Source organism: Dasypus novemcinctus, chromosome 31, assembly GCF_030445035.2.
Source record: "Dasypus novemcinctus isolate mDasNov1 chromosome 31, mDasNov1.1.hap2, whole genome shotgun sequence".
In the NCBI taxonomy this organism is placed as follows: Eukaryota; Metazoa; Chordata; class Mammalia; order Cingulata; family Dasypodidae; genus Dasypus; species Dasypus novemcinctus.
In genome coordinates, this window is record NC_080703.1 from 19,553,934 (window position 1) to 19,574,545 (window position 20,612).

At 52.2% G+C, this 20,612-nt stretch overlaps 1 protein-coding gene across 2 annotated transcripts in view; it reads right to left on the reverse strand.

The window, feature by feature from the left end:
* ITGA9 (integrin subunit alpha 9) overlaps positions 1-20,612 on the reverse strand; it is a 391,370-nt gene that overhangs the window by 355,329 nt on the left and 15,429 nt on the right. For both annotated transcript variants that reach the window (XM_058290624.1, XM_004471164.3), the window contains exons 2-4: positions 15,254-15,381; positions 13,681-13,787; positions 1,998-2,121 (exon numbers count right to left, since the gene is read on the reverse strand). In XM_058290624.1, the coding sequence (XP_058146607.1) occupies positions 1,998-2,121; positions 13,681-13,787; positions 15,254-15,263 (241 nt within the window). In that variant the 5' untranslated portion in view covers positions 15,264-15,381. The remainder of the gene's footprint in view (positions 1-1,997; positions 2,122-13,680; positions 13,788-15,253; positions 15,382-20,612) is intronic.

Below are 20,612 nucleotides of genomic sequence, written 5' to 3' on the forward strand. Positions count from 1 at the left end.
CAGGCCCCCGCTCCCTCGCCCCTCGCGGCAGGTTAACGCTGCGGTGTGGTCTGCGCTGGCTCCCAGAGGTCCCCCAGCCACCGACCTCACATTGCCCGAAGCGTAACTTGCTTGAACACACACCGTTTAGGGCTTGTCCGCCCACCCCTTTCTCGCTTCTCCACCCCTGCTGGTGTCTTCTGGAATAACTTCCGAAATAGACCACTTAAACCCAAACCAAGAGAGATTCTTCTTTTTCTGGAGTTCTGTGAGAATTAGGGGTGCAAAGCCCCCAGAGCAACCCCAGGCTACTGCCGATCCCATAACAGCTTCGTGGTCTTGAAATACGAGGCGCGGTGCAGACGCTCAGAGGAGGATGTCCGACCCAGCTCCCCTCTCCACAGCGCTGTCCAGCTGCTTTCTCACGTTGACAGCGGCAGGAGGAGGCATTACAGGGGAAAAGAATCTGACCCTCTTTCTGGGAAAACCAAAGTGCATATTGGTTCTCTTGCATAACCAGTTTGGGCTCAGCGGTCATCCCCGCCGCTCCCTCACGAGCGACCAGACCAGCTTCTCCCAGGGCAATTCCCGTTTCTTTCTGGGGAAATAGGAAGAACGAGCTAGGGCTGGGAAGCGGGTGCAGCTCAGTGGTGGAGCGCCTGCTTCCGAAATACGAGGGCCTGGGTTCAATCCCCGACACCTCCTAATAAAAATAAAAATAATAGTAAAATGAGAAGCTGGGGCCATTAGAATTGGCCTTGTCACGTTATGTTTGTGTCTCAGCCCTTCTTCCCTCTTGATGGCTTCGCATATCACCTATCTTTAAGACGAAGCTTGTTTTCCTTCCGACAGGGGCCATAAAGAGAGAAGTAGGGCCGGACAATTTCCCCAAAAGGTCCAGCCAGAGTTGGTCAACTGGTGACAAAAGAAAGGAAAGCAAACAATGAAAAGAGAGGAGGGAAAACCAGAGAAAAGGAAAAGGACCCTGTCTGTTCTGTGGAGCCCGTTTCACGGAAACCCTGCCCGGATGGCGGAGGATCCTGGAGAGAGCTCCCCGTGAGACAGGAACCTGCACGCACCCACCAAGCACTTCCCCATGCCTGCTTTTTGGAGACAAAATTTAAAACTTGGGCAAGTCCAGGGAGGCCCAAAGGAAATGTGGACACAACCCAGTGGAGAATTCCGTCCAAATGGGAGGAGAATTAAAATACGAACCATCCAGCAGAGGAACCCATTTCTGGCTCATTGGGAACTAGGCCAAGAAAACAAGAGAACACGTGCTAGGAAACTGGGGAAAACGAGAGCATTTTCTGGATCCTTAAAGCTCAACTTCCAGTGGGCTAAATAACGACAGACTTGGCTGTCCTCAAGGCCCACAGGGTTGAAGGTTCTAAGCAGACAGCTCAAGAAAGCGAATTTTCCTTCTAAGACGCCCAGTGCCCCTTGGCAAGGAGCTGGAAGAGCAGCACGGTGGCCTGGGTCCCGGGGACTGGATGAAAAGGAACATCAGCTTCAGGGTCACGAAACGACCTCGTGGTCAGGGACGTAAGTGCCCTCGCGCTTTTGTCTTCTGGATGCTGGGGTAACTCTTCCCAGCCTCAGGATGTTTGTCTACAGGTGCAGCTAGCTGTTGTCTCCGGGGCCTCAGGACCAGCTGGGAGCTGCACGGTGACTTCTCAGATAAGGACACTGCGGGTCAGAGGGGACGGGGTCCCCCAGGCCTCGGGGAGCCCAGGCACTCAGGGCTCCCTCTGCCAGCCTGAGGTTCAGTGACGCAGCCACTGGCGCTCCACAAAGCTGGGTAAGCACCACGGCTCCGTGGTGGACCCGGACAAGGCTGGGCAGGGCCTGGGGCCACCGTCCCTGTCACGCCCGCCTCGTCGCCCGGGCAGGTTCCCGGGCACCCAGCGAGGCAGCTCAGAGCCAACGGTGCTCTCCTCCCACTAGTGGAGCCGGACGGGCTGGGGGGCAGCCGAGGACGGGCAGGGGAGGTGGGCGGGCGCCTCGGCGGCACTTACCTTCGTAGCACGGAATCAGCGTCCGGCCACCGGCCTGCAGGTTGGCCGGGATGACGTAGCAGAAGCCGTGGGGCAGGATGTGGTCCGTCTCGTAGTAGACGTTCTTCCAGCGGTGGGCGCAGGCCTAGGGGGACAGAGAGGGCTGAGAGCTGGTCTCAAGACACTGCCAGGCTACGGTCTAGTCGATATGCGGGAGAAGAGGAGCAGAGGGGCTGGAGAGGCGTCTTCCCTCCCCCCGGGACCACAGCTGCCCACCAGGCTCCGTGCTGGGCATCAGGACACGGCGAGCACGAGCCCCTGGCCCTGGCCTCACGGAGCTTTCGTGTCACCGCGGGAAGAGAGACAGTAAACAAAGGCATAAACAGGGAGAGGGCTTGAGCTAGGGCTGAGCGCAGAATGGGAAGAACCAGCGCCATGGAAGAGAGAGCTTGCGACGGGAAGGACAGGTCAGGGAGGGCCTCGCAGGGGAGAAAGAGCCAGCCAAGCTAAGCACACGGGGACGATGTGCCAGATGCGAAGGACTCGAGGAGAGAGAGGCTGGGAGGTCCAGAGAACAGGAGGGGGAAGCGGACTTGGCCCAGTGGTTAGGGCGTCCGTCTACCGCATGGGAGGTCCGCGGTTCAAACCCCGGGCCTCCTTGACCCGTGTGGAGCTGGCCCATGCGCAGTGCTGATGCGCGCAAGGAGTGCCGTGCCACGCAGGGGTGTCCCCCGCGCAGGGGAGCCCCACGCACAAGTATACATCATTATATATACACATATGTCAATCTGACCCTGCACACACGGAGAGCTGACACAACAAGATGACCCAACAAAAAGAAACACAGATTCTGGGTACTGCTGACAAGAATGCAAGCAGACACAGAAGAACACACAGTGAATGGACACAGAGAGCAGACAACTGGGGGGGGTGAAGGCAAGAGAAATAAATTTTAAAAAATAAAATAAAAACGTTTTTGTGCTGACTTAATTCCAATGGCTTGCCAACTTGAATCACTTCAAAGTATCTCATTGGGGGTAAATCAATTATATTCTAGTTTATGGATTCAGCAAAGCCCTCGGTTTCTAGGGCTAAACATGTTTTGTTGCTCCTCTGCGTTGCAGCTGCTACAGCAAGAGGCAGATGTTTACAGTGGTGCTAACCCCAGACGCACGCCAGAAGCTTCGAGGGAACAACTTGCTCCATCTGATGTCTGGTTTACTGTCCCCTCGGATTTTCCAAGTGCCATAAACTGTTTATGGCACAATCTTGGAGAATTCCTAGAAGATTCAAAGACTGCCCTTTGCACTACGTGGAAATTAAGGCTTTCTGTGAGATCAGAGATCCAAGGGCTGAAGGCAGGGGGACGAGGAAAAGTGTCTCTGAACATGAATTATAGAAAGAAAAAATCCCTAGTTAGCCCTGATTATCATTATACATCATTATATATACACATATGTCATTCTGACCCTGACATTAAGAAACAAAGATCTAGGGACTTTATCCAGAATATTAACAGCTCCATAATTCTCTCCAAATGAGTTCTGCTGGGCCGGGGGAATGAGGGCAGAGCAGAGAAGCTGGAGGAACAGAAAAAGGAGAGCATTTTTTGAAAACCGCAAGACTGGTTCAAAGTCCACTAGTTCGGAAAGAGTTGCAATGAAGGGGGGGGGGTGTGTCTAGAACGGCCCCAAATCCTGGAATTGGACTGATTTCAAGCTATAAGCATTTCTAGTCATGCCAAAAGAATAAAAAGAGGAAGAAAAGGGAGGCGGACTTGGCCCAGTGGTTAGGGCGTCCGCCTACCACATGGGAGGTCCGCGGTTCAAACCCCGGGCCTCCTTGACCCGTGTGGAGCTGGCCCATGCGCAGTGCTGATGCGCACAAGGAGTGCCCTGCCACACAGGGGTGTCACCGCGTAGGGGAGCCCCACGCACAAGGAGTGCGCCCCATAAGGAGAGCCGCCCAGCGCGAAAGAAAGTGCAGCCTGCCCAGGAATGGTGCTGCACACATGGAGAGCTGACACAGCAAGATGACGCAACAAAAAGAAACACAGATTCCCGTGCTGCTGACAACAGAAGCGGACAAAGGAGACGCAGCAAATAGACACAGAGAACAGACAAACGGGGGCGGGGGTGAGGAGAGAGAAATAAATAAATAAATTTTTTAAAAAAGAGGAAGAAAAATGGAACACATTGATTCAAAGGCCTTTTCTGTCCTATGGAAATGGAGCACGTGGCCCCGCCCGGGGCAGTGGGCACTGCGCCTCTCCCAGCGGCTCACCCAGGAAGGCACAGAAGGCCCCACCCCCAGCACTCACCATACACGGGTGCCGAAGCTTTCTTACTCCCTCCAGGCCCCCACGCGGCCAGGCCAGCCAGGCAGGTGGAGGGCAGGGGCGACACAAGGCCGTGAGGGGCCAGGGCTGCGATGCCACCAGTCCCCATAGAAGCTCCCCCACAAGAGGAGAGAGGAACAGAGAAGGGGCGGAGGAGGGACGGAGGAGGGAAGGGGAGGGGCGGAGAAGGGAAGGGGGAGGGACAGGGGAGGGACGGGGGAGGGAGGGGGAGGGAAGAGGGAGGGAAGGGGGAGGGGCGGAGGAGGGAAGGGGGAGGGGCGGAGGAGGAGAGACGGAAGAGGAAAGGGGGAGGGGAGGAAGAGGGAAGGAGGAGGGATGGAGGAGAGGCGGAGGAGGAGGAGGGAAGGAGGAGGGGCGGAGGAGGGATGGAGGAGGGACGGAGGAGGAACGGAGGAGGAGGGACGGAGGAGGGAAGGAGAAGGGACAGAAGAGGGAAGGAGGTGGGAAGGGGGAGGGAAGGGGGAGGGAAGGAAGAGAGAAGGGGGAGGGAAGGAGGAGAGACGGGAGAGGGAAGGAGGGAAGGAGGAGGGGCGGAGGAGGGGCGCCTGGGTGCCGGGAATGTGATTCCAAGCATGTGCACAGTTTTAGTTTGCTAAAAGCGGATGGGAGCAATACACCACAAATGGGTTGGCTATTATAAAGGGAATTTATTGGGTTAAAAGCCTACAGTTCCGAGGCTGTGAAAATGCCCAAAATAAGACATGATGAGAGATGCCACCTCGCCCCGGTCGGCCGCCGGGGACCCTGCTCTGCTGGTCTCTGCCTTCTGCTCCAGGCTCACGGTCTCCCACAGCTCGGCTGTGGGCACTCCAGCACGTGGCACGGCACCAGGCACCCGGCCCTCCCCTGTCCTCCAGGGCTCACGGCTGCTTCCGCTTCCAGCTGCTCCGTCGGTGGCTTTTCTGCCCCCCGCGTTCCTCTCTCACTACCTTCTCAGGAGCCTCTTCCCTTGCCTCTGTGCTCCACTGATTCCAGCCTTTGGCCTCGGGCACCTCTCTCTCTGTCTGTGCAGCTTCTTCCTGTGTCTGTGGTCTATCGGTCCTCTCTTTATAAAGGACTCCAGTAGAGGATTAAGACCCACCCTGGTTTCCACAGTCTAATCAAAGGCCCTCAACAGAAGTGACCTGATTAAAAGTGTTCTAATCAAAAGGTCCCTTGACCGAATCTAATCAAAAGGTCCCAAAAACATTGGGTTTACAGGCACAGGAAGGGGTTTCACTTTAAGAACAGGATTTTCTGGGGTCCACAAAAGACTCAAATCAGCATACTCATGCACCAAAAATTCATTGAATTCCAGAAAATTCCCCTGAGAGTTTGTGTACCTTTCTGCAAGTATGTTAAAGCTCAATTAAGAGTTCACATGCAGGAAAAAAAATAGGAAACAGGGCAACAGAAGTAAATGCAAAACGTACCCTGTGAGTCTGAAAAAATGGACAGAAGGAAAGTGTTGAAGAGATAGGGGCAGCCCTGATGTCTAGAAAGGAAACTGCAAGGAGATGGAGCTGAAAAGCACTGCTTCCACCCAGAAATCACTCAGTGGATTATAATAGTTGTCACTGGAGCCTTGAAGACTCTTTTGAAAAGCAGAAAAGATAGAACTTGAATGTTTCAAGTTGCCCTCCCAGCCCAGAGAGAAACAGTCAGTGCTTCACTGGGTTGGTTCTGTGGTTATTGAGAGAAGTTAATTTTTGTCCCTATTTGTTGCCAAATGAAATGCATTCTAGGAGCAAAGCTTGAGACTGAGAGACCAAAGGGGCTGGCCTCTCACCCCAAGGCTTATTCACACCTGGTGTCATTTGTTCCTGGGAAACGCAGAAGGTACAACAGTGCCCAGTGGCCGAGGCCCCCGCTTGGCAGGGTACCACACCAAGGTCCGCCCTCTAGGCTGGCCCAGTGCCCCGGGCCTTGCTGGAACTGGTTGATGTGTCCGCGCTCTGAAAATGCCATTTGTCGCTGAGATACTTCACTCCCTGTCACAGCTTTCAATCTCTCCATCGGTTCTTTGCTTTGAAATCGCACCAGATGTCATCTTCAGCAAAGCCATCCCACCACTCTTCTTCTAGCCCAACCTGGGAACTCAATGCCACAAACCCCAGGCACTTCTCAGTATCTCAAAATATGTTTGAGCAACATACACCCTCCTACATATTACTTAATTTTTAATAAATAAATACTTGTCTCCCAGCAAGCTTTGACAGGCAGAACTGAGTCTTTAAAGATCACGTATATTGATACGAGGCCTCCAAAATTTAAACATGGAGCAGGTGGCCACTCATTGTGCCTTGTTGTCATCTGTCATATCTGGGGGACATTTTATAGCATTTTGCCGCATGCTTTTATCAACCACTCAGAATCAGCCAGCAAGAAAAGATGGCAACTAACTTGGTTTCTAGAGTCAACACTGATGCGCGGGCCCTATATTGTTCGATCACACTTTTAGACACAACTCCTTAGAGCAGGGGTTCTTAATCTTTTGTGTTCCATGGATCCCTTTGCTAGTCAGGGGAAAACCACAGACCCCTTCTCAAAATGTAGCGGCAGATAGTGTTTTTTTTTAAGATTTATTTTATTTATTTCTCTCCCTTCCCCCCTGCCCCAGTTGTCTGTTCTCTGTGTCCATTTGCTGCATGTTCTTCTTTGTCCACCTGTGTTGTTGTCAGCAGCATTTGAATCTGTGTTTCTTTTTTGTTGTTGTTGCGTCACCTTGCCGCGTCAGCTCTCCATGTGTGCAGCGCCATTCCTAGGCAGGCTGCACTTTCTTTCACGCTGGGAGGCTCTCCTTATGGGGCGCACTCTTTGTGCATGGGACTCCCCTATGCGGGTGACACCCCTGTGTGACACAGCACTCCTTGTGCGCATCAGCACTGTGTATGGGCCAGCTGCACACGGGTCAAGGAGGCCCAGGGTTTGAACCGTGGACCTCCCATGTGGTAGACGGACGCCCTAACCACTGGGCCAAGTCCGCTTCCCCGGCAGATACTTTTATGACACTCAATATTGGACGTCAGAGAAAATAAAGATAATAAGTTGATTTTTTTTCAATTCAAGCTCACGGACCCCTTGGCGGTCTGTGGACCCCTGGCTAAGACCCCTGGCTGTCCTTCTATATGAACCTATAATTAGCACTAGAATTGGTGGGTATATGTCCAAGAGACTTAAATCTTTGGGCTGTCCATGTACCAGCTGGGCCCTGAATCTTAATAGAGTTGCATCACCTACTCTCCAGTTCATTGGTCTCACTCAGGACACCTAACAAGGAGGTGATGATGGACAACTACCATCCCAAGAACCAAGACAGTCTATAACTGCAAGCAAGAGACTCCCATCCACTGGCCCTTTGGGATCACAGCTTTCAATTAGAGGCGGAGTGGACATCGGCATCCCAAAATCCTCAGGACTGGGGAATGAACTATGTATGGACTGAAGTAGACTGACTGCTATTCTACTAGAGACTGACTGTGATTCCAGCAATGGAAGAAATTACACCGTTGATGTGGAGGCAGTGGCCACTGGAGGTGCTGAGGTCAGGGAGAGGGAAAACAGGTGTAATATGGGGGCATTTTTGGGACTTGGGGATTGTCCTGAATGATATTGCAATGACAGATACCGGCCATTACGTATCTTGCCATAACCAACAGATTTGGGTGGGAGAGTGAAAACTACAATGTAAACTAGAATCCATGCTGTGTGGCAATGCTCCAGTGTGTTCATCAATTGCAATAAATGTGCCTCGCTAATAAAGGATGGTGGTAATAGAGGGAAATGGGGAGGTGTGGGGAGCAGGGCATACGGGAATCCCCTATATTTTTTATGTAACATTTATGTAATCTAAGTATCTTTTAAAAAAAGAAACCCCCACCTTAGAGACATCTCCCCCAGGAGTGAAAAACTTGGACTGTGCCTTCAGGTGGCTTACATAAAAAAGAAACCACACACACAAAATAAATTATACATGCACTATAAGGTCATGCAGTGTTGATTTTCAAATGACACAAAAACTGCTGCTAAGGTCATTCCAGGCATTATCTCCCAGGACAAAAGCGAGGTCTGGCTTCACAGAGGAGGCATAGCCTAAACCTGGGGGGGGAGGGGGATAGAGGAGGGTGAGGACAGAGAGGATTCAGGACAAACCTTTCCGAGAAAGAGAACGCATGTGCAAGCAGCAGTGAGGAACGCAGATGCTGGCGGACGCCCTGCTTTCCCCAGCATCCTCAAAGAGTGGCTTCCTGAATGCATGATTCAATTGTGGCATAAAGCATGGGAAAACCAGCTCTGCGTGGAATTCACGAGGCCACACCTGTCCACAGCACCCTTACCCACAAATGCTCCAGCCCCGCCTTCTCAGCTTCCTTTGCTAAATCCCCCGGGATCCTCACTGCCTCTCACATCCCAGGCGAGGGCCCATTCTTTTTTTTTTTTTTTTAAAGATTTATCTTTACTTATTTCTCTCCCTTTTCCCCCCCCACCCCCCCATTGTCTGCTCTCTGTGTCCATTCGCTGTGTGTTCTTCTGTGTCTGTTTGCATTCTCAGTGGCACTGGGAATCTGTGTCTCTTTTTGTTGCATCATCTTGCTGTGTCAGCTCTCCGTGTGTGCGGCGCCACTCCTGGGAGGGCTGCACTTTTGTCACGTGGGGCGACTCTCCTTGTGGGGTGCACTCCTTGCGCGTGGGGCTCCCCTACAAGGGGACACCCCTGGGTGGCACGGCACTCCTTGCGCACATCAGCACTGTGCATGGGCCAGCTTCACACGGGTCAAGGAGGCCCGGGGTTTGAACCCTGGACCTCCCATGTGGTAGGCGGACGCTCTGTCAGTTGAGCCACGTCCACTTCCTGACGGCCCATTCTTGATACTGATTCTCAGGAAGGCCGAATCCTCTGCCCACGTCCCCTGGAAGACATCCTCAGGCTCCTCAGAGGGGCCATCCTTCCATGGGGAAAGGAAATGTCTTCACAGGAGCAACCTGAGGTCGCTGCCTCCAGACCACGGCCCTCCCTGCTTCCCTCTGAACCACGGCCTCAGGCCACTCTGAGTTACAGACGGATCAACTGCTTCCCTTTCTTTGGGCAGATCAGCAGACAAGCAGGCTGGCCCTTTGGGTGAGCAGTCCAGGCAGGGTCAGGCCGCCACATCTGGAGGAACGCAGAGCCTGGAGAGCGTCCAGGGCCGGCCGCAACCATGATTAAAGGACCCGAAGCCAGGGCAAGCGGAGGCAGGAAGAGGGCGCCTGCTGGACCTGCAACAGTGTCCAGTGAGGGGGCCCTGGGGTGCTGGCAACAGCACCCAGCTGCTCCCTGCACCCCCAGGGGCCCGGCCGGGGAGGGAGATGCTTAATTCGTGCCAAGGAAAGAAGGCGGAATTTGGATTGACAGCTTCTGGCTCTGAGAAGTTTAACACAAAAGTGGGCTCCTGAGCAGGACATGAGAAACATGGTGCACAGATCCTGAAGAAGAGAAGCCGTTCCCCCAGAATAAAGTAAACTGTAAAGCCCTCAGCTTTACAGCACGTGGGCCAAACGGAAGTCCTCAGTAAGTGGCAGCTTATGCTGCTATAATGAAACCTCCTTACAGCCTCCAAGAAGAGCCAACGACAAGAAAAGCTCTATGAAGCTGGAATCCTGAATATCTTGGCAGAGAGGAGGATTGCCCTAGGAAGGGCCCTGAAAGAATGTTCTAGGGTGTTAGAAATGTTCTAACATCTTCTGGGGTTTCAGAAATGGGGGTTCACAAGCGTACACATATGGAAAATATTCACCAAGCCACACACTTAGAGCTGTGCCCACTAAGGACTTTTCAATAAAAAAGTTAAAGAAAAAAGAAAAAAAAAATGGAATAGAGAAAACAAAACTTATGCCACAGTTGGAAATTGCGCTTTTTGTTGAGAGCATTTATCTTTGTCTCAGATGTCAACTCGTGGCAGCCCAGCCCACGGCCCCACAGTACGTCCCTTGAGCCTCTGTCCTCAGGAGCGGCAACTCCGCAAAGTCCACCTGCCACGCTGAAGGCATGGAGCCTGGCAGATCTGCGTCACTGCAGGTGCCACCACTTTCTAATGAGCGGCATAATCTCTCGGCTTCCCCATCAGTCACCTGAGGACAAGGTCAAGCTCTCAGGACCCACTGAGAGGACTGAAGGAAAGCATTCATTCATAGAACCTGGCACACAGGGGGGATTCAGTAAATATCAATTCACTCATTCATGCTACAAAATACCTCCTGGATGGCTACTAGATGCCAGGCGCTGTTCCGGGCTCACTGCCTTTGTCGCGCGGGCATTCCTTCCCAAATCTTCCGCCAGCATGTCCGTGTGTTTCTGGTAAACATGTTCTTACATACATTTTAGAGACCTTTCCCTTATATTTTCTAGCCCAGTGATGCCCAACAAATCTTCCTGCCGTGATGGAAATGCTCTCCCTCTACCTGTTCAAATGCGGCTACAGGGCACTTGAAATGTGGCAAGTGTGCCTGAGAAATTGGATTTTAAATTTAACTTTAAACATTTTTTTCATAGGATAAGCTTTATTTTAAAAAGAAGTTTTACAGAGACAGATAAAGTAGATACAACCCCAGATATTGGTCCTTTTGAGGGCTAAAGAGACCCACAGGTTCTATGGTCATGGCAGATGGGGTTCACTGCCATGTCAGTTGGCCCTTCTTTGGAGCTGGTGTTTCTGCGTGACGGAGCTGGACACAGATGGGATCTCTTTTCACAAGCCTTTCATGCTACCTTACTGGAATTGTAGTTGGTGTTGGGGCTTAAGATATATCTAGGGGATTTGAATCTCTGGACTGACAATATGATAGCCAGGCCCTGAGCCTCAACAGACTTCATCTCCTACACTCTGATTGATTGGACTTACCCCACTCAGCTAACATGGAGTTGAAGAATGTCAACCACCACACCATGGAGCCTAGAGTGCCTACAACTGAAAGCAGGAGGATTGCATCCAGTATCCATGTGGAATCTAAACCCCCTCTGGACATAGATGTGGAATGGACACAACCAAGCCAAGGTCCACAGGAACGAGGAATACAGTAAGGATCAGAGTGGACTTAATGATATTCTATTCATGAACTATTGTGGTTAATAATCGATAAAATGTGGCATTGATGTGGAAAAAGTGGCCATGGTGGCTGCTGGGTGCGGGGAAGGGGAGGAAGAGAAGAGATGTGGAGGTATTCTCGGGACTTGGAGTTGTCCTGGGTGGTGCTCCAGGGACAATTGCCGGATGTTGTATGTCCTCCCACGGCCCACTGGATGGAACGTGGGAAGGTGTGGGCTATGGTGTGGAACACGGGACATGGGGTGCAGCGATGCCCGGAGATGTACTCACTAGACGCAATGGATGTGACATGATGATGGGGGCGAGTGTTACTGTGGGGGGAGTGGTGGGGTGGGGGCGGTGGGGGCGAATAGGAACCTCATAGTTTTTTCACGTAATATCTTTTAAAAAAATGAATAAATTGAGTAGAATATGGGAAAAAAATTAAAAAAGATTAATTAAAAAAAAAGAAGTTTTAGATTACTTCATTTAATTTTGATAAATGTAAGTAAATTCATGAGGCTAGTGGCTACTTTTTTGGACAGCACAGCTCTAGGGGGAAGCAAGTCTCAAGGGCAAAAACTTCTTTTTCTTTGTACCTCTCCAAAAGCAACAGACGGATCAGAATACATTACATGTGCTTTGGGGGTGAAATAACTAACTAATTAAAAATAGCAACATAAATTTCATAAAGTGTAATACCATGTGGTAACAAACAGGAGTGAACTACTGACACACCAATATGGATTAATCTCAAAAATATTATTTTGAGGGAAGTTTTTCACAAAAGAACATACACTGTAAGAGTCCATTATATAAAGCTCTAAAAAAAAGCAACAGCTTTTGACAAAATTCCACAACCATGCGTGATAAAAATCCACACTCAGCATATTAGTAATAAAATGAACTTCCTCAAACTAATAAAAGAAAACTATGAGAAACCTCTAGCTTGGGCAGGGGGGGAGGGTATATGGGAACTCCATACTCTGTGTAATTTTTCTGGAACTCTAAAATTTCTCAGAAAAATGGTGTGTGTGTGTGTGTGTGTGTGTATACACACACACATTTTTAAAAAGATTTATTTTGTTTTTATTTATTCCTCACCCCCGCCACCTGTGCTCACTGTCTGCTCTCTGTGTCCATTTGCTGCACTTTCTGTGTCTGCTTGTCTTCTCGTCTTCTCTTTAGAAGGTACAGGGAACCGAACCTTCTGACATGGGAGAGAGGCACTCAATCGCTTAAGCCGCCTCAGCTCCCTGATCTCTCACCCTCTCTCCTCTGCGTCTCCCTTTGTTGCATCATCTTGCTGTGTCAGCTCTCCACGGCCAGCTGGCCTTCACCAGGAGGCCCTGGGAAACGAACCTGGGGCCTCCCGAATGGTAGACGGGAGCCCAATCATTTGAGCTACAGCTGTTTCCCCAAGTCAATATTTTTAAAGCAACTATGATAATATAAATCAAAAGAGTGGTTGCCTCAGGGATGGAGGCGGCTACCTGGAAAGGGACACAGAACTTATGGGGATCATGGAAATATCCCATATCTCGATGGGGCTGTAGTTACACAGGTATATACAATTGTCAAAACCCAAAATAGGAAGTGGACTTGCCCCAGTGGTTAGGGCGTCCACCTACCACATGGGAGGTCCGCGGTTCAAACCCCGGGCCTCCTTGACCCGTGTGGAGCTGGCCCATGTGCAGTGCTGATGCGCGCAAGGAGTGCCAGGCCATGCAGGGGTGACCCTGCATAGGGGAGCCCCATGCGCAAGGAGAGCACCCCGTAAGGAGAGCCGCCCAGCGTGAAAGAAAGTGCAGCCTGCCCAGGAATGATGCTGCACACATGGAGAGCTGCACACACGGAGAGATGACGCAACAAAAAGAGACACAGATTCCCACGCTGCTGACAACAACAGAAGCGGACAAAGAAGAACACGCAGCAAATGGACACAGAGAACAGACAACCAGGGCGGGGGGCAAGGGGGGAAGGGGAGAGAAATAAATAAAATAACTCTTAAAAAAACCAAAATGTACCTCAGTTTGAAAAGGCACAAAAAGACCTATGAAGTGTGCGCGTATTATAAAGCATCTTTCACATACATTCCAGCTGCCACTTTTCAATAGCAGACATTATCAACATCTGATAGACCAAGAAATGTAAGAGATGAGCCACCTGTCCACGCAGCGGGCCCAGCCTGGGCAAACGCAAAGCCACACCCTGCGACACGGCGCCCCGCCTTCCCAGCCATCAGTCGTTCATTCCCGGAATGCCCCCACCCCACCCCGGCCCCCGACGCCCCAGGAGTCCTCACCAGCACGCGGCCGTCGGGCTTGGGCTGCCGGGCCAGGCTCACCCCCATCCACTCGTCGTCCCGGTCCTCCCGGCAGGTCTTCCCACAGGGCGTGCCCCGACTCTTTCCTGGAGGAAAAGAGGAAAGACGGAGTGGGGGTGTTGAGAGACGGCGTTTCGCTGGTTGATTTTCAAAGAGCCCACGGCCCGAACGTTGGTTACTGGCCCGAGAGGCAATTCGGAGTTTGCAACAGAATGTACATCAACTCCATTACCAAACGTGCTGTGTAATCCAGCCGACCCTTTAGTCATAGCAAGACTTTCTTGACGAAAGAAGCAATGCATTGATCTCGATTCTAAAGCAAGCTCCTTGATTTATGTACCAGGAACAACAGTTTGCAAAACAGTTTGAGCAGCAATAGAGAATACAATGGGCACCCGTGCCTTTCTGCTAAAGAAAGTCATGACACTTCTTCATTAAAAAAATAATAATAATAGAAGATCTTGATGAGAAAGGGCTTTGGAGGCAGGCAAGGCTGGAAGGGATACTTATAATAAATCAGCTCCTATTTACTGAGTACCAGCTATATGCCAAACAGTTCTGTGCATTTTACTTCTATTATATCATTCCATCTTTTCAGGTAATCCTTGTAAGAAAGGTATTTTAGTCATGATTTTACACGTAAGGCAATTGGGGCCAACGAGACTATGGGGCTTTCCCAGGTAGTCCCAGATAATAACGAGCAGTATTGGGTGCTGAACCAGGGAAACCCATCTGATTCCAGAGATGATGGAACAAAGTCAAAGTGAACTTTTAACAACATCCTTCAGGGGAGCAGATGTAGCTCAAGTGGCTGAGCGCCTGCTTCCCATGTACGAGGTCCCAGGTTTGATCCCCGGTACCACCTAAAACAAACAAACGAAAAGCCTAGCTCTCATTTGGGGAGAAAGTGTAGCTCAGTGGTTGAGCACCTGCTTCCCGTGTACAAGGTCCTGGGTTCGACCCCTGGTACCTTCTTAAAAAAGAAATCCATCAAAGCATGTCTTGCCCTCCTTAAAATATAAAACCTACCCTTGCTTCTCAGGGCCTCCTCCTCTGTGCACTGAGTAACACCTGCTCACCCCACCCTGACCTGCTGGTCCCTACCCCAGCCTACCTCGCCAACCTCACCTGCTTCCCTTCTCCCCCTGCCCACCACTCCAGCTATATCGTCCTCGCTCCAGGCTCCAAAACGGCGCCCCATTCCTTCCGCCTGAAAGCTCGGCCTCCGTGCCCGTCCAGCTAACCACTGTGCATCTTTCCAGCCGTGTGTAAAGCTCACGCCCCAGAAAGGACTTCCCTGGCGCTCCAGCCTGGACTAGATCACTACCCACCGCCCCTCTGCACTTCTCCTGCTCAGTTATTTTCTTTAATGTCTCCTTCGCCCGCTAAAATGTCAAGCTCAGTGCTTAGTAAGGAATAGGTCCTGGGACGGACGGAGGAGTGGGTGATCTGGCTGCACTGGGAGGAAAAGCGGAAAGCGTGAGAGCGCGGAGCCCACTTCCACCCTGGCAGTGATGCCACCCACAGACCTCAGGGAAACGGCACCACCCACCTCGAGCCATGTCCAGCTCGGTGCATCTCCGGTCTGGGTTGGTGTGGATGCGGCACTTGAACACGGCCCCGGGCGACTTCACGGAGGTGCTGTACTTGGAATCCGCCTTGGGCGCACCCACGAGGATCCTGCACGTGCAGAGGAAAGAGCACTGCGTCATGAGTCAGTACCAGGAGGCGGCGGCAGATGGTTAAGTTCTCACCCGGCCGCAGACGTTGTTGGAACGCTCCTGGGAAACTGTTTGCCAGCGTTGCACTGTGCGGTGGGGGGGTCACAGGGTGGGAGAGGACTCCCACGGGCGAACCTGTTAATCTTTTCCAACTACATTGCTTTTCGTGACAATTGGGAACACAGACAACTGACAAGAGGTTCCTATGTAGAATTTATTTTGTAAACTCTTACAAATCCATAAGAAAAAGCAATAGAATAATGGGCCAGATACTTCACAAAAGACATATCTAAATGGCCAATAAACATATGAAAAGTGCCCAACCCTATCAGTGACCTGGAAAATCCAAATGAGATACCACTTCACATCTAACTGAAGGCTAAAGCCAAAAGGACTGAAAATGGCAAGTGCTGACTGCGATGTGGAGCAACTGGAACTCTCAGACCCTGCTGGTGGGAATGTAAACTGCTACAAACACTTGGGAAAACTTCATCAGCTTCCAATAAAGCTCAACATATGCCTGCTCCATGACCTGGCAATTCCATCTCTAGGAACAAATCCAGTGGGAATGTATGCATATGTCTCCCAGGAGACATGTACAGAAATGTTCACAGCTGACTGCGTGACATCCGAAAACTGGAAGAAACCCAAAGATCATCAGTGCAAGAATGGATAAGCAAATTGTGGTATATTCACAGAACTCTATACAGCAATGAAAACGAATGAACAACGTCCAGCTGTAACCACGTGGGTGAATCTCACAAATGTAACAGTGAAAGAAGCCGGGTACAATAGCTCCTCACCTTCTGATTCTAAAGTTCAAAAGCAGGAGAAATTTAATTTAAGGATTCTCTATGGGAAGGAGGAAGGTGGGGGGTTAGTCAGAATTAGGAGGATATGGCTTCTGGGGTGCTAATGTTCTACTTCTCAACCTGAGTGGTATTTACACAAACTTGGATAGTGCATTAAGTTGTCGACTAATGGTATGCACTTTCTCCTGATTGTGTGTTATACTTCACTGAAGAAATTTAAAAAACAAGAAACGGGGAGCTGCCGTTTCTAGTCTGTCTCCCGCCTGTCCTCACCTACCACCGCACACACACAATGTGCAGGGAGGGGAAAGCAGGAAAGCAGCAGCAGTGGGGAGCGGTTATGAACTGCATCCTCTACCCCAAAGCAAATCAGAGAAGGTTCTACATTCAAACAGGGGCACGAGCAAAGCTCTGCATCCAGCATCTCCAACTGATACGCCGCCTTGGGGAGGGGCCGTCCCCAGCAGGGGTCTTCCCAGGCTGGAGCAACAGAGCAAGAGCAGACCAAGAACTCAGAGCAGAGAGGTTAGGCTGAGTGGATGCCAGACACCGGGGTGGCGATGTGGCCAAAACAGTTTGACCCGCAGTTTTATGCGTTGTTTCTGGAAAGCAGTCAAGGGAAGATCTATGGCAAAGAATGTGAACCACCACCGACCGGGCACAGTGTGTGCTGAACTGTTTGAGAAGGGACTTGTACAACGTGATTTTAAACAAAACCCACACTGACGTTCAAAACAGGAGGAGATTCCAAACAACCGCTGGGGGAGAAAACAAGCTGTTCCGTACGTCTAACAGCCTGGAGGGGTGGCGGGGGGGGCTCACCTTGCTCAGGTATTAGATGCATTCGGAAGTCTATCACCTCCACGTGCCAGGGGAATAGAACGTTTTCCATTATGTTCTACGGAAAAGGAGTCCAGCAGGGTTTAGGACAGCCTGAGACAGCCTGACCTGGGCCGTGAGTGCTAACCAGGCACCGTCACTCTGTCCTGAGCACCACCTTCATCTTGGGGTCCCGGTCATTGGCCCAGGCACCCCCATCCTGGCCTCAGGAGGACACGCTCCCCAGCCACACCCTGGCTGGACAAAGGGGGCGGACCGACGAGCCCCTCCATGTCCTACGGCAGGAGTCTGAGGCCCTGCAGTGGGACCTGGGCCCAGGCCGGCCGAGATCACAAGGGAGCGCGGCACCACCCCGGCTCGGCAGACGTGGTCGGCGAGTTCGCAGGCAGGTCCCCCCAGCGGGAGCCCCGCCTTGACCCCCACTGTCCCCAGGCTCAAGCCCTCCACACCCAGGGCACGAAGGGGCTCTGGGGACACAGGGAGACCACCCCTCGCCTTGCTGGAGGTCAGACTGGGAGAGCCCGTGCTTCACTCTCCACGAGGAGGCTGCCTGGCGGGGGGTGAGAGGGGAGGCTCCCCACTGCCCTGTGGCCCCCGGAAGCTGCCCCCCGCCAGGTGGCCCCCCAGGCGGGCCACACTGCAGGCTCCCCGGGCAGAAGCAGAGCTGGGACCCAGCCCTTCGCAACCCTAAGCCAGCACTTCCCACGCAGACCACACTGCCTCCCACCCCAGGCAAGGCGGCCTGGCCGACCCTCGGCTGCTTGAGCTCAAATGCGTCAGGACACGAACACAAAACTCCAGCGAGAAGAGAGCCCCGTTAGAGGTCAAATCCCCCCGCCTCGCTTCTGGGGCTGAGCCTTAGAACCCCCCGGGCAAGTCAGGATGCCCTCCCGATGATGCCACTTCTGCGTTCACAGGTGAGAAGAAGGAACGGTTTGCCCCGTCTCAACTGCAGAAACACCCGCAGCCTTCACAGGTGGCAGGTAGGAAGAGCTGGGGGGCGTGAATTAGCCCCTCGAAAGTGGAAAAGCCCCGTGGGGCAGGGCTGAGTCCAAAGGTTCCCACCAACTCCAACTCTGCATCCGCACCGCAACGCAATTACAACGGATTTCATCAATATCACCAAAATAAGCAAACAGATCAGCAAGCGGCAGAATCCGTCGTGCACAAGGGAAGGAAAATGGCTGTGAGAAACCCAAGGCCGTTCCAGTTTGGCACAGGACCCCTGGAAACTGAAGAGAGGGCCAGTGTTCCCAATCACGGGCAGGATTCCCAGGCTCCCCAAGGGGGAAGGGGCCCCGGGGAGTTTAACTCCCACGTACGCTGCCCCCAACCTAGAGCCAAGACGGAGAGAGGCAAAAATCTATATTAAAATCTGAAAAAGGAAACGGCACCCACTGAATCATCTTTTCCTTCCAAGCCCAAGGTACCCGGCCGTGCTAACAACAATGGTTGATTCAAATCCTGGCAACCACTCCCTGGTGCACACTTGGGGTCAGCTGCTCGGATGAGAAGGTTTTTTCCGAATCCCGTGCTCCGGGAGATGAAGCGGAGTGAAGGGGGGTGCACGCACGTGTGTGTGCAGGACGCTCGCGGGGTGGCACCCTCCGAGGGTGCCCGTGTCTCTGTGTTTACAGAACACCGTGGCGTCGCCCGCAGCCGGGCGCTGCCCTTGACCTAGGCCGCCATCCAGCCCGGGCACACGCCTTTTCTGAAGTCGGTTCAGCTGGCCGTGCGCAGGGCCCATCCCACGGGACAGGCTGCTGACGACGGCCGGAGGTCAGGACAGGCCACGGAGACGATGCCATCTGCTCATCTCCTCGTCATCCTCTGAGATGGAAGAGACAGCCCCGCCGGCTCAGGCGTCCCCCGCCTCCCAGCGGCCCCGGCACTCTTAACAAGGCGATGACAAGATGCTCCCGTCCCCCGTACGTGACTGTACAAAAGGGCCCCAGCGTGCCCACGACGGGCTCTCGTCGGTGAGTCGCCAGGTTGCTTCTCACCTTTGCCTGCTACTCCAAGTGAGGTCGCCAGGCCGGCTGCACCTTGACAGAAATGACACATCTCAGCCCGCAGGCCCAGCTGGCTGAACCAGAACGTGGATTTTTTTTTAAGATTTTTTTCTCTCTCCCTTTCCCCCGTTTGTCTGTTCTCTGTGTCCATTCGCTGTGTGTTCTTCTGAGTCCGCTTGCATTCTGGTCAGCGGCATCGGGAATCTGCGTTTCTTTTTGTCGCATGATGTTGCTGTGTCAACTCTCCGTGTGTGCGGCACCACTCCTGGGCAGGCTGCACTTTCTTTCATGCTGGGCGGCTCTCCTTATGGGGTACATTCCTTGCACGTGGGGCTCCCCTACGCAGGGGACACCCCTGCGTGGCAGGGCACTCCTTGCGTGCATCAGCACTGTGCATGGGCCAGCTCCACACGGGCCAAGGAGGCCCGGGGTTTGAACCCTGGACCTCCCATGTGGTAGGCGACACTCTATCAGTTGAGCCAAACTCGCTTCTCCAGAACATGGATTTTAACAAACTGCCCAGGGGAGTGAAGTCTGAAAGGAGCTGTGTCACCATGGACACTGATGAGAGATGAGCACGTCCCTTCGCGTATGAGCAGATGGCCCTTGAGAAGTGAGACTCTCCTCATATGCCATCTCGAGTTACAATCAAACCTCAAAGCATCTTAGGGTCTTCTATCTCATAGACTCAGAACTCTGGATTTCTACTAACGGCATCTTAAAATGAGTAGAAATCCAGAGTTCTGAGTCAATGAGATGTTAAGATACCTAATAGCTAGTGGGTGGTGCAGCATTTAAGCTTCACAGGAACCCCAGGGAGGTACTCTGGTCCCTGTTTTGGAGATGGACCTTCCAGAGGAGGTCATGGGAGCTCCCCAAACCTGCAAAGCCTGTTAAGACACCAGCCTGGGAAGCAGATGTGGCTCAAGTGATTGAGCTCCCACTTACTGCACGGGAGGTCCCAGGTTCAGTTCCCGGTGCCTCCTAAAGAAGACAAGGAACACAATGGGCAGGCGCAGCGAGCCGACATAACAAGATGACACAAGAGACACAAGGAGGAAAACATAATGAGAGACACAACAAAGCAGGGAGCAGTAGTAGCTCAAACATTTAAGGTGCCTCCCTCCCACATCCGAGGTCCTTGGTTTGGTTCCTGGTGCCTCAAAAAAAATAAAATAAAATAAGGAACACAGACACAGCAAGTGCAAACAACAAGGGGGTGGAGAGAAATAAATAAATAAAAATAAATCTTAAAAAAGAAAAGACATCAACGTGCAGCATGAACCCAGGCAGCTGAAATCGGTACCCACTTCCCTATCCTGCCAGCACTGTGCATTTTAAAGAGAGGCGGAAAAGGCAACCAACAGGGAGCCAGTGCCCCATAGGGTACCAGGCACCCACACGTGTGACTTCGACTGAAAAAGCCCACGTGAGGCTCTGCGGGTGGCCTCTGAGATCAGAATTTTTATTTAGAAGGTCCATCAAGTCAAAGGACAGCCTGGAGTTTGGAACAGAAAAGGGGCCTT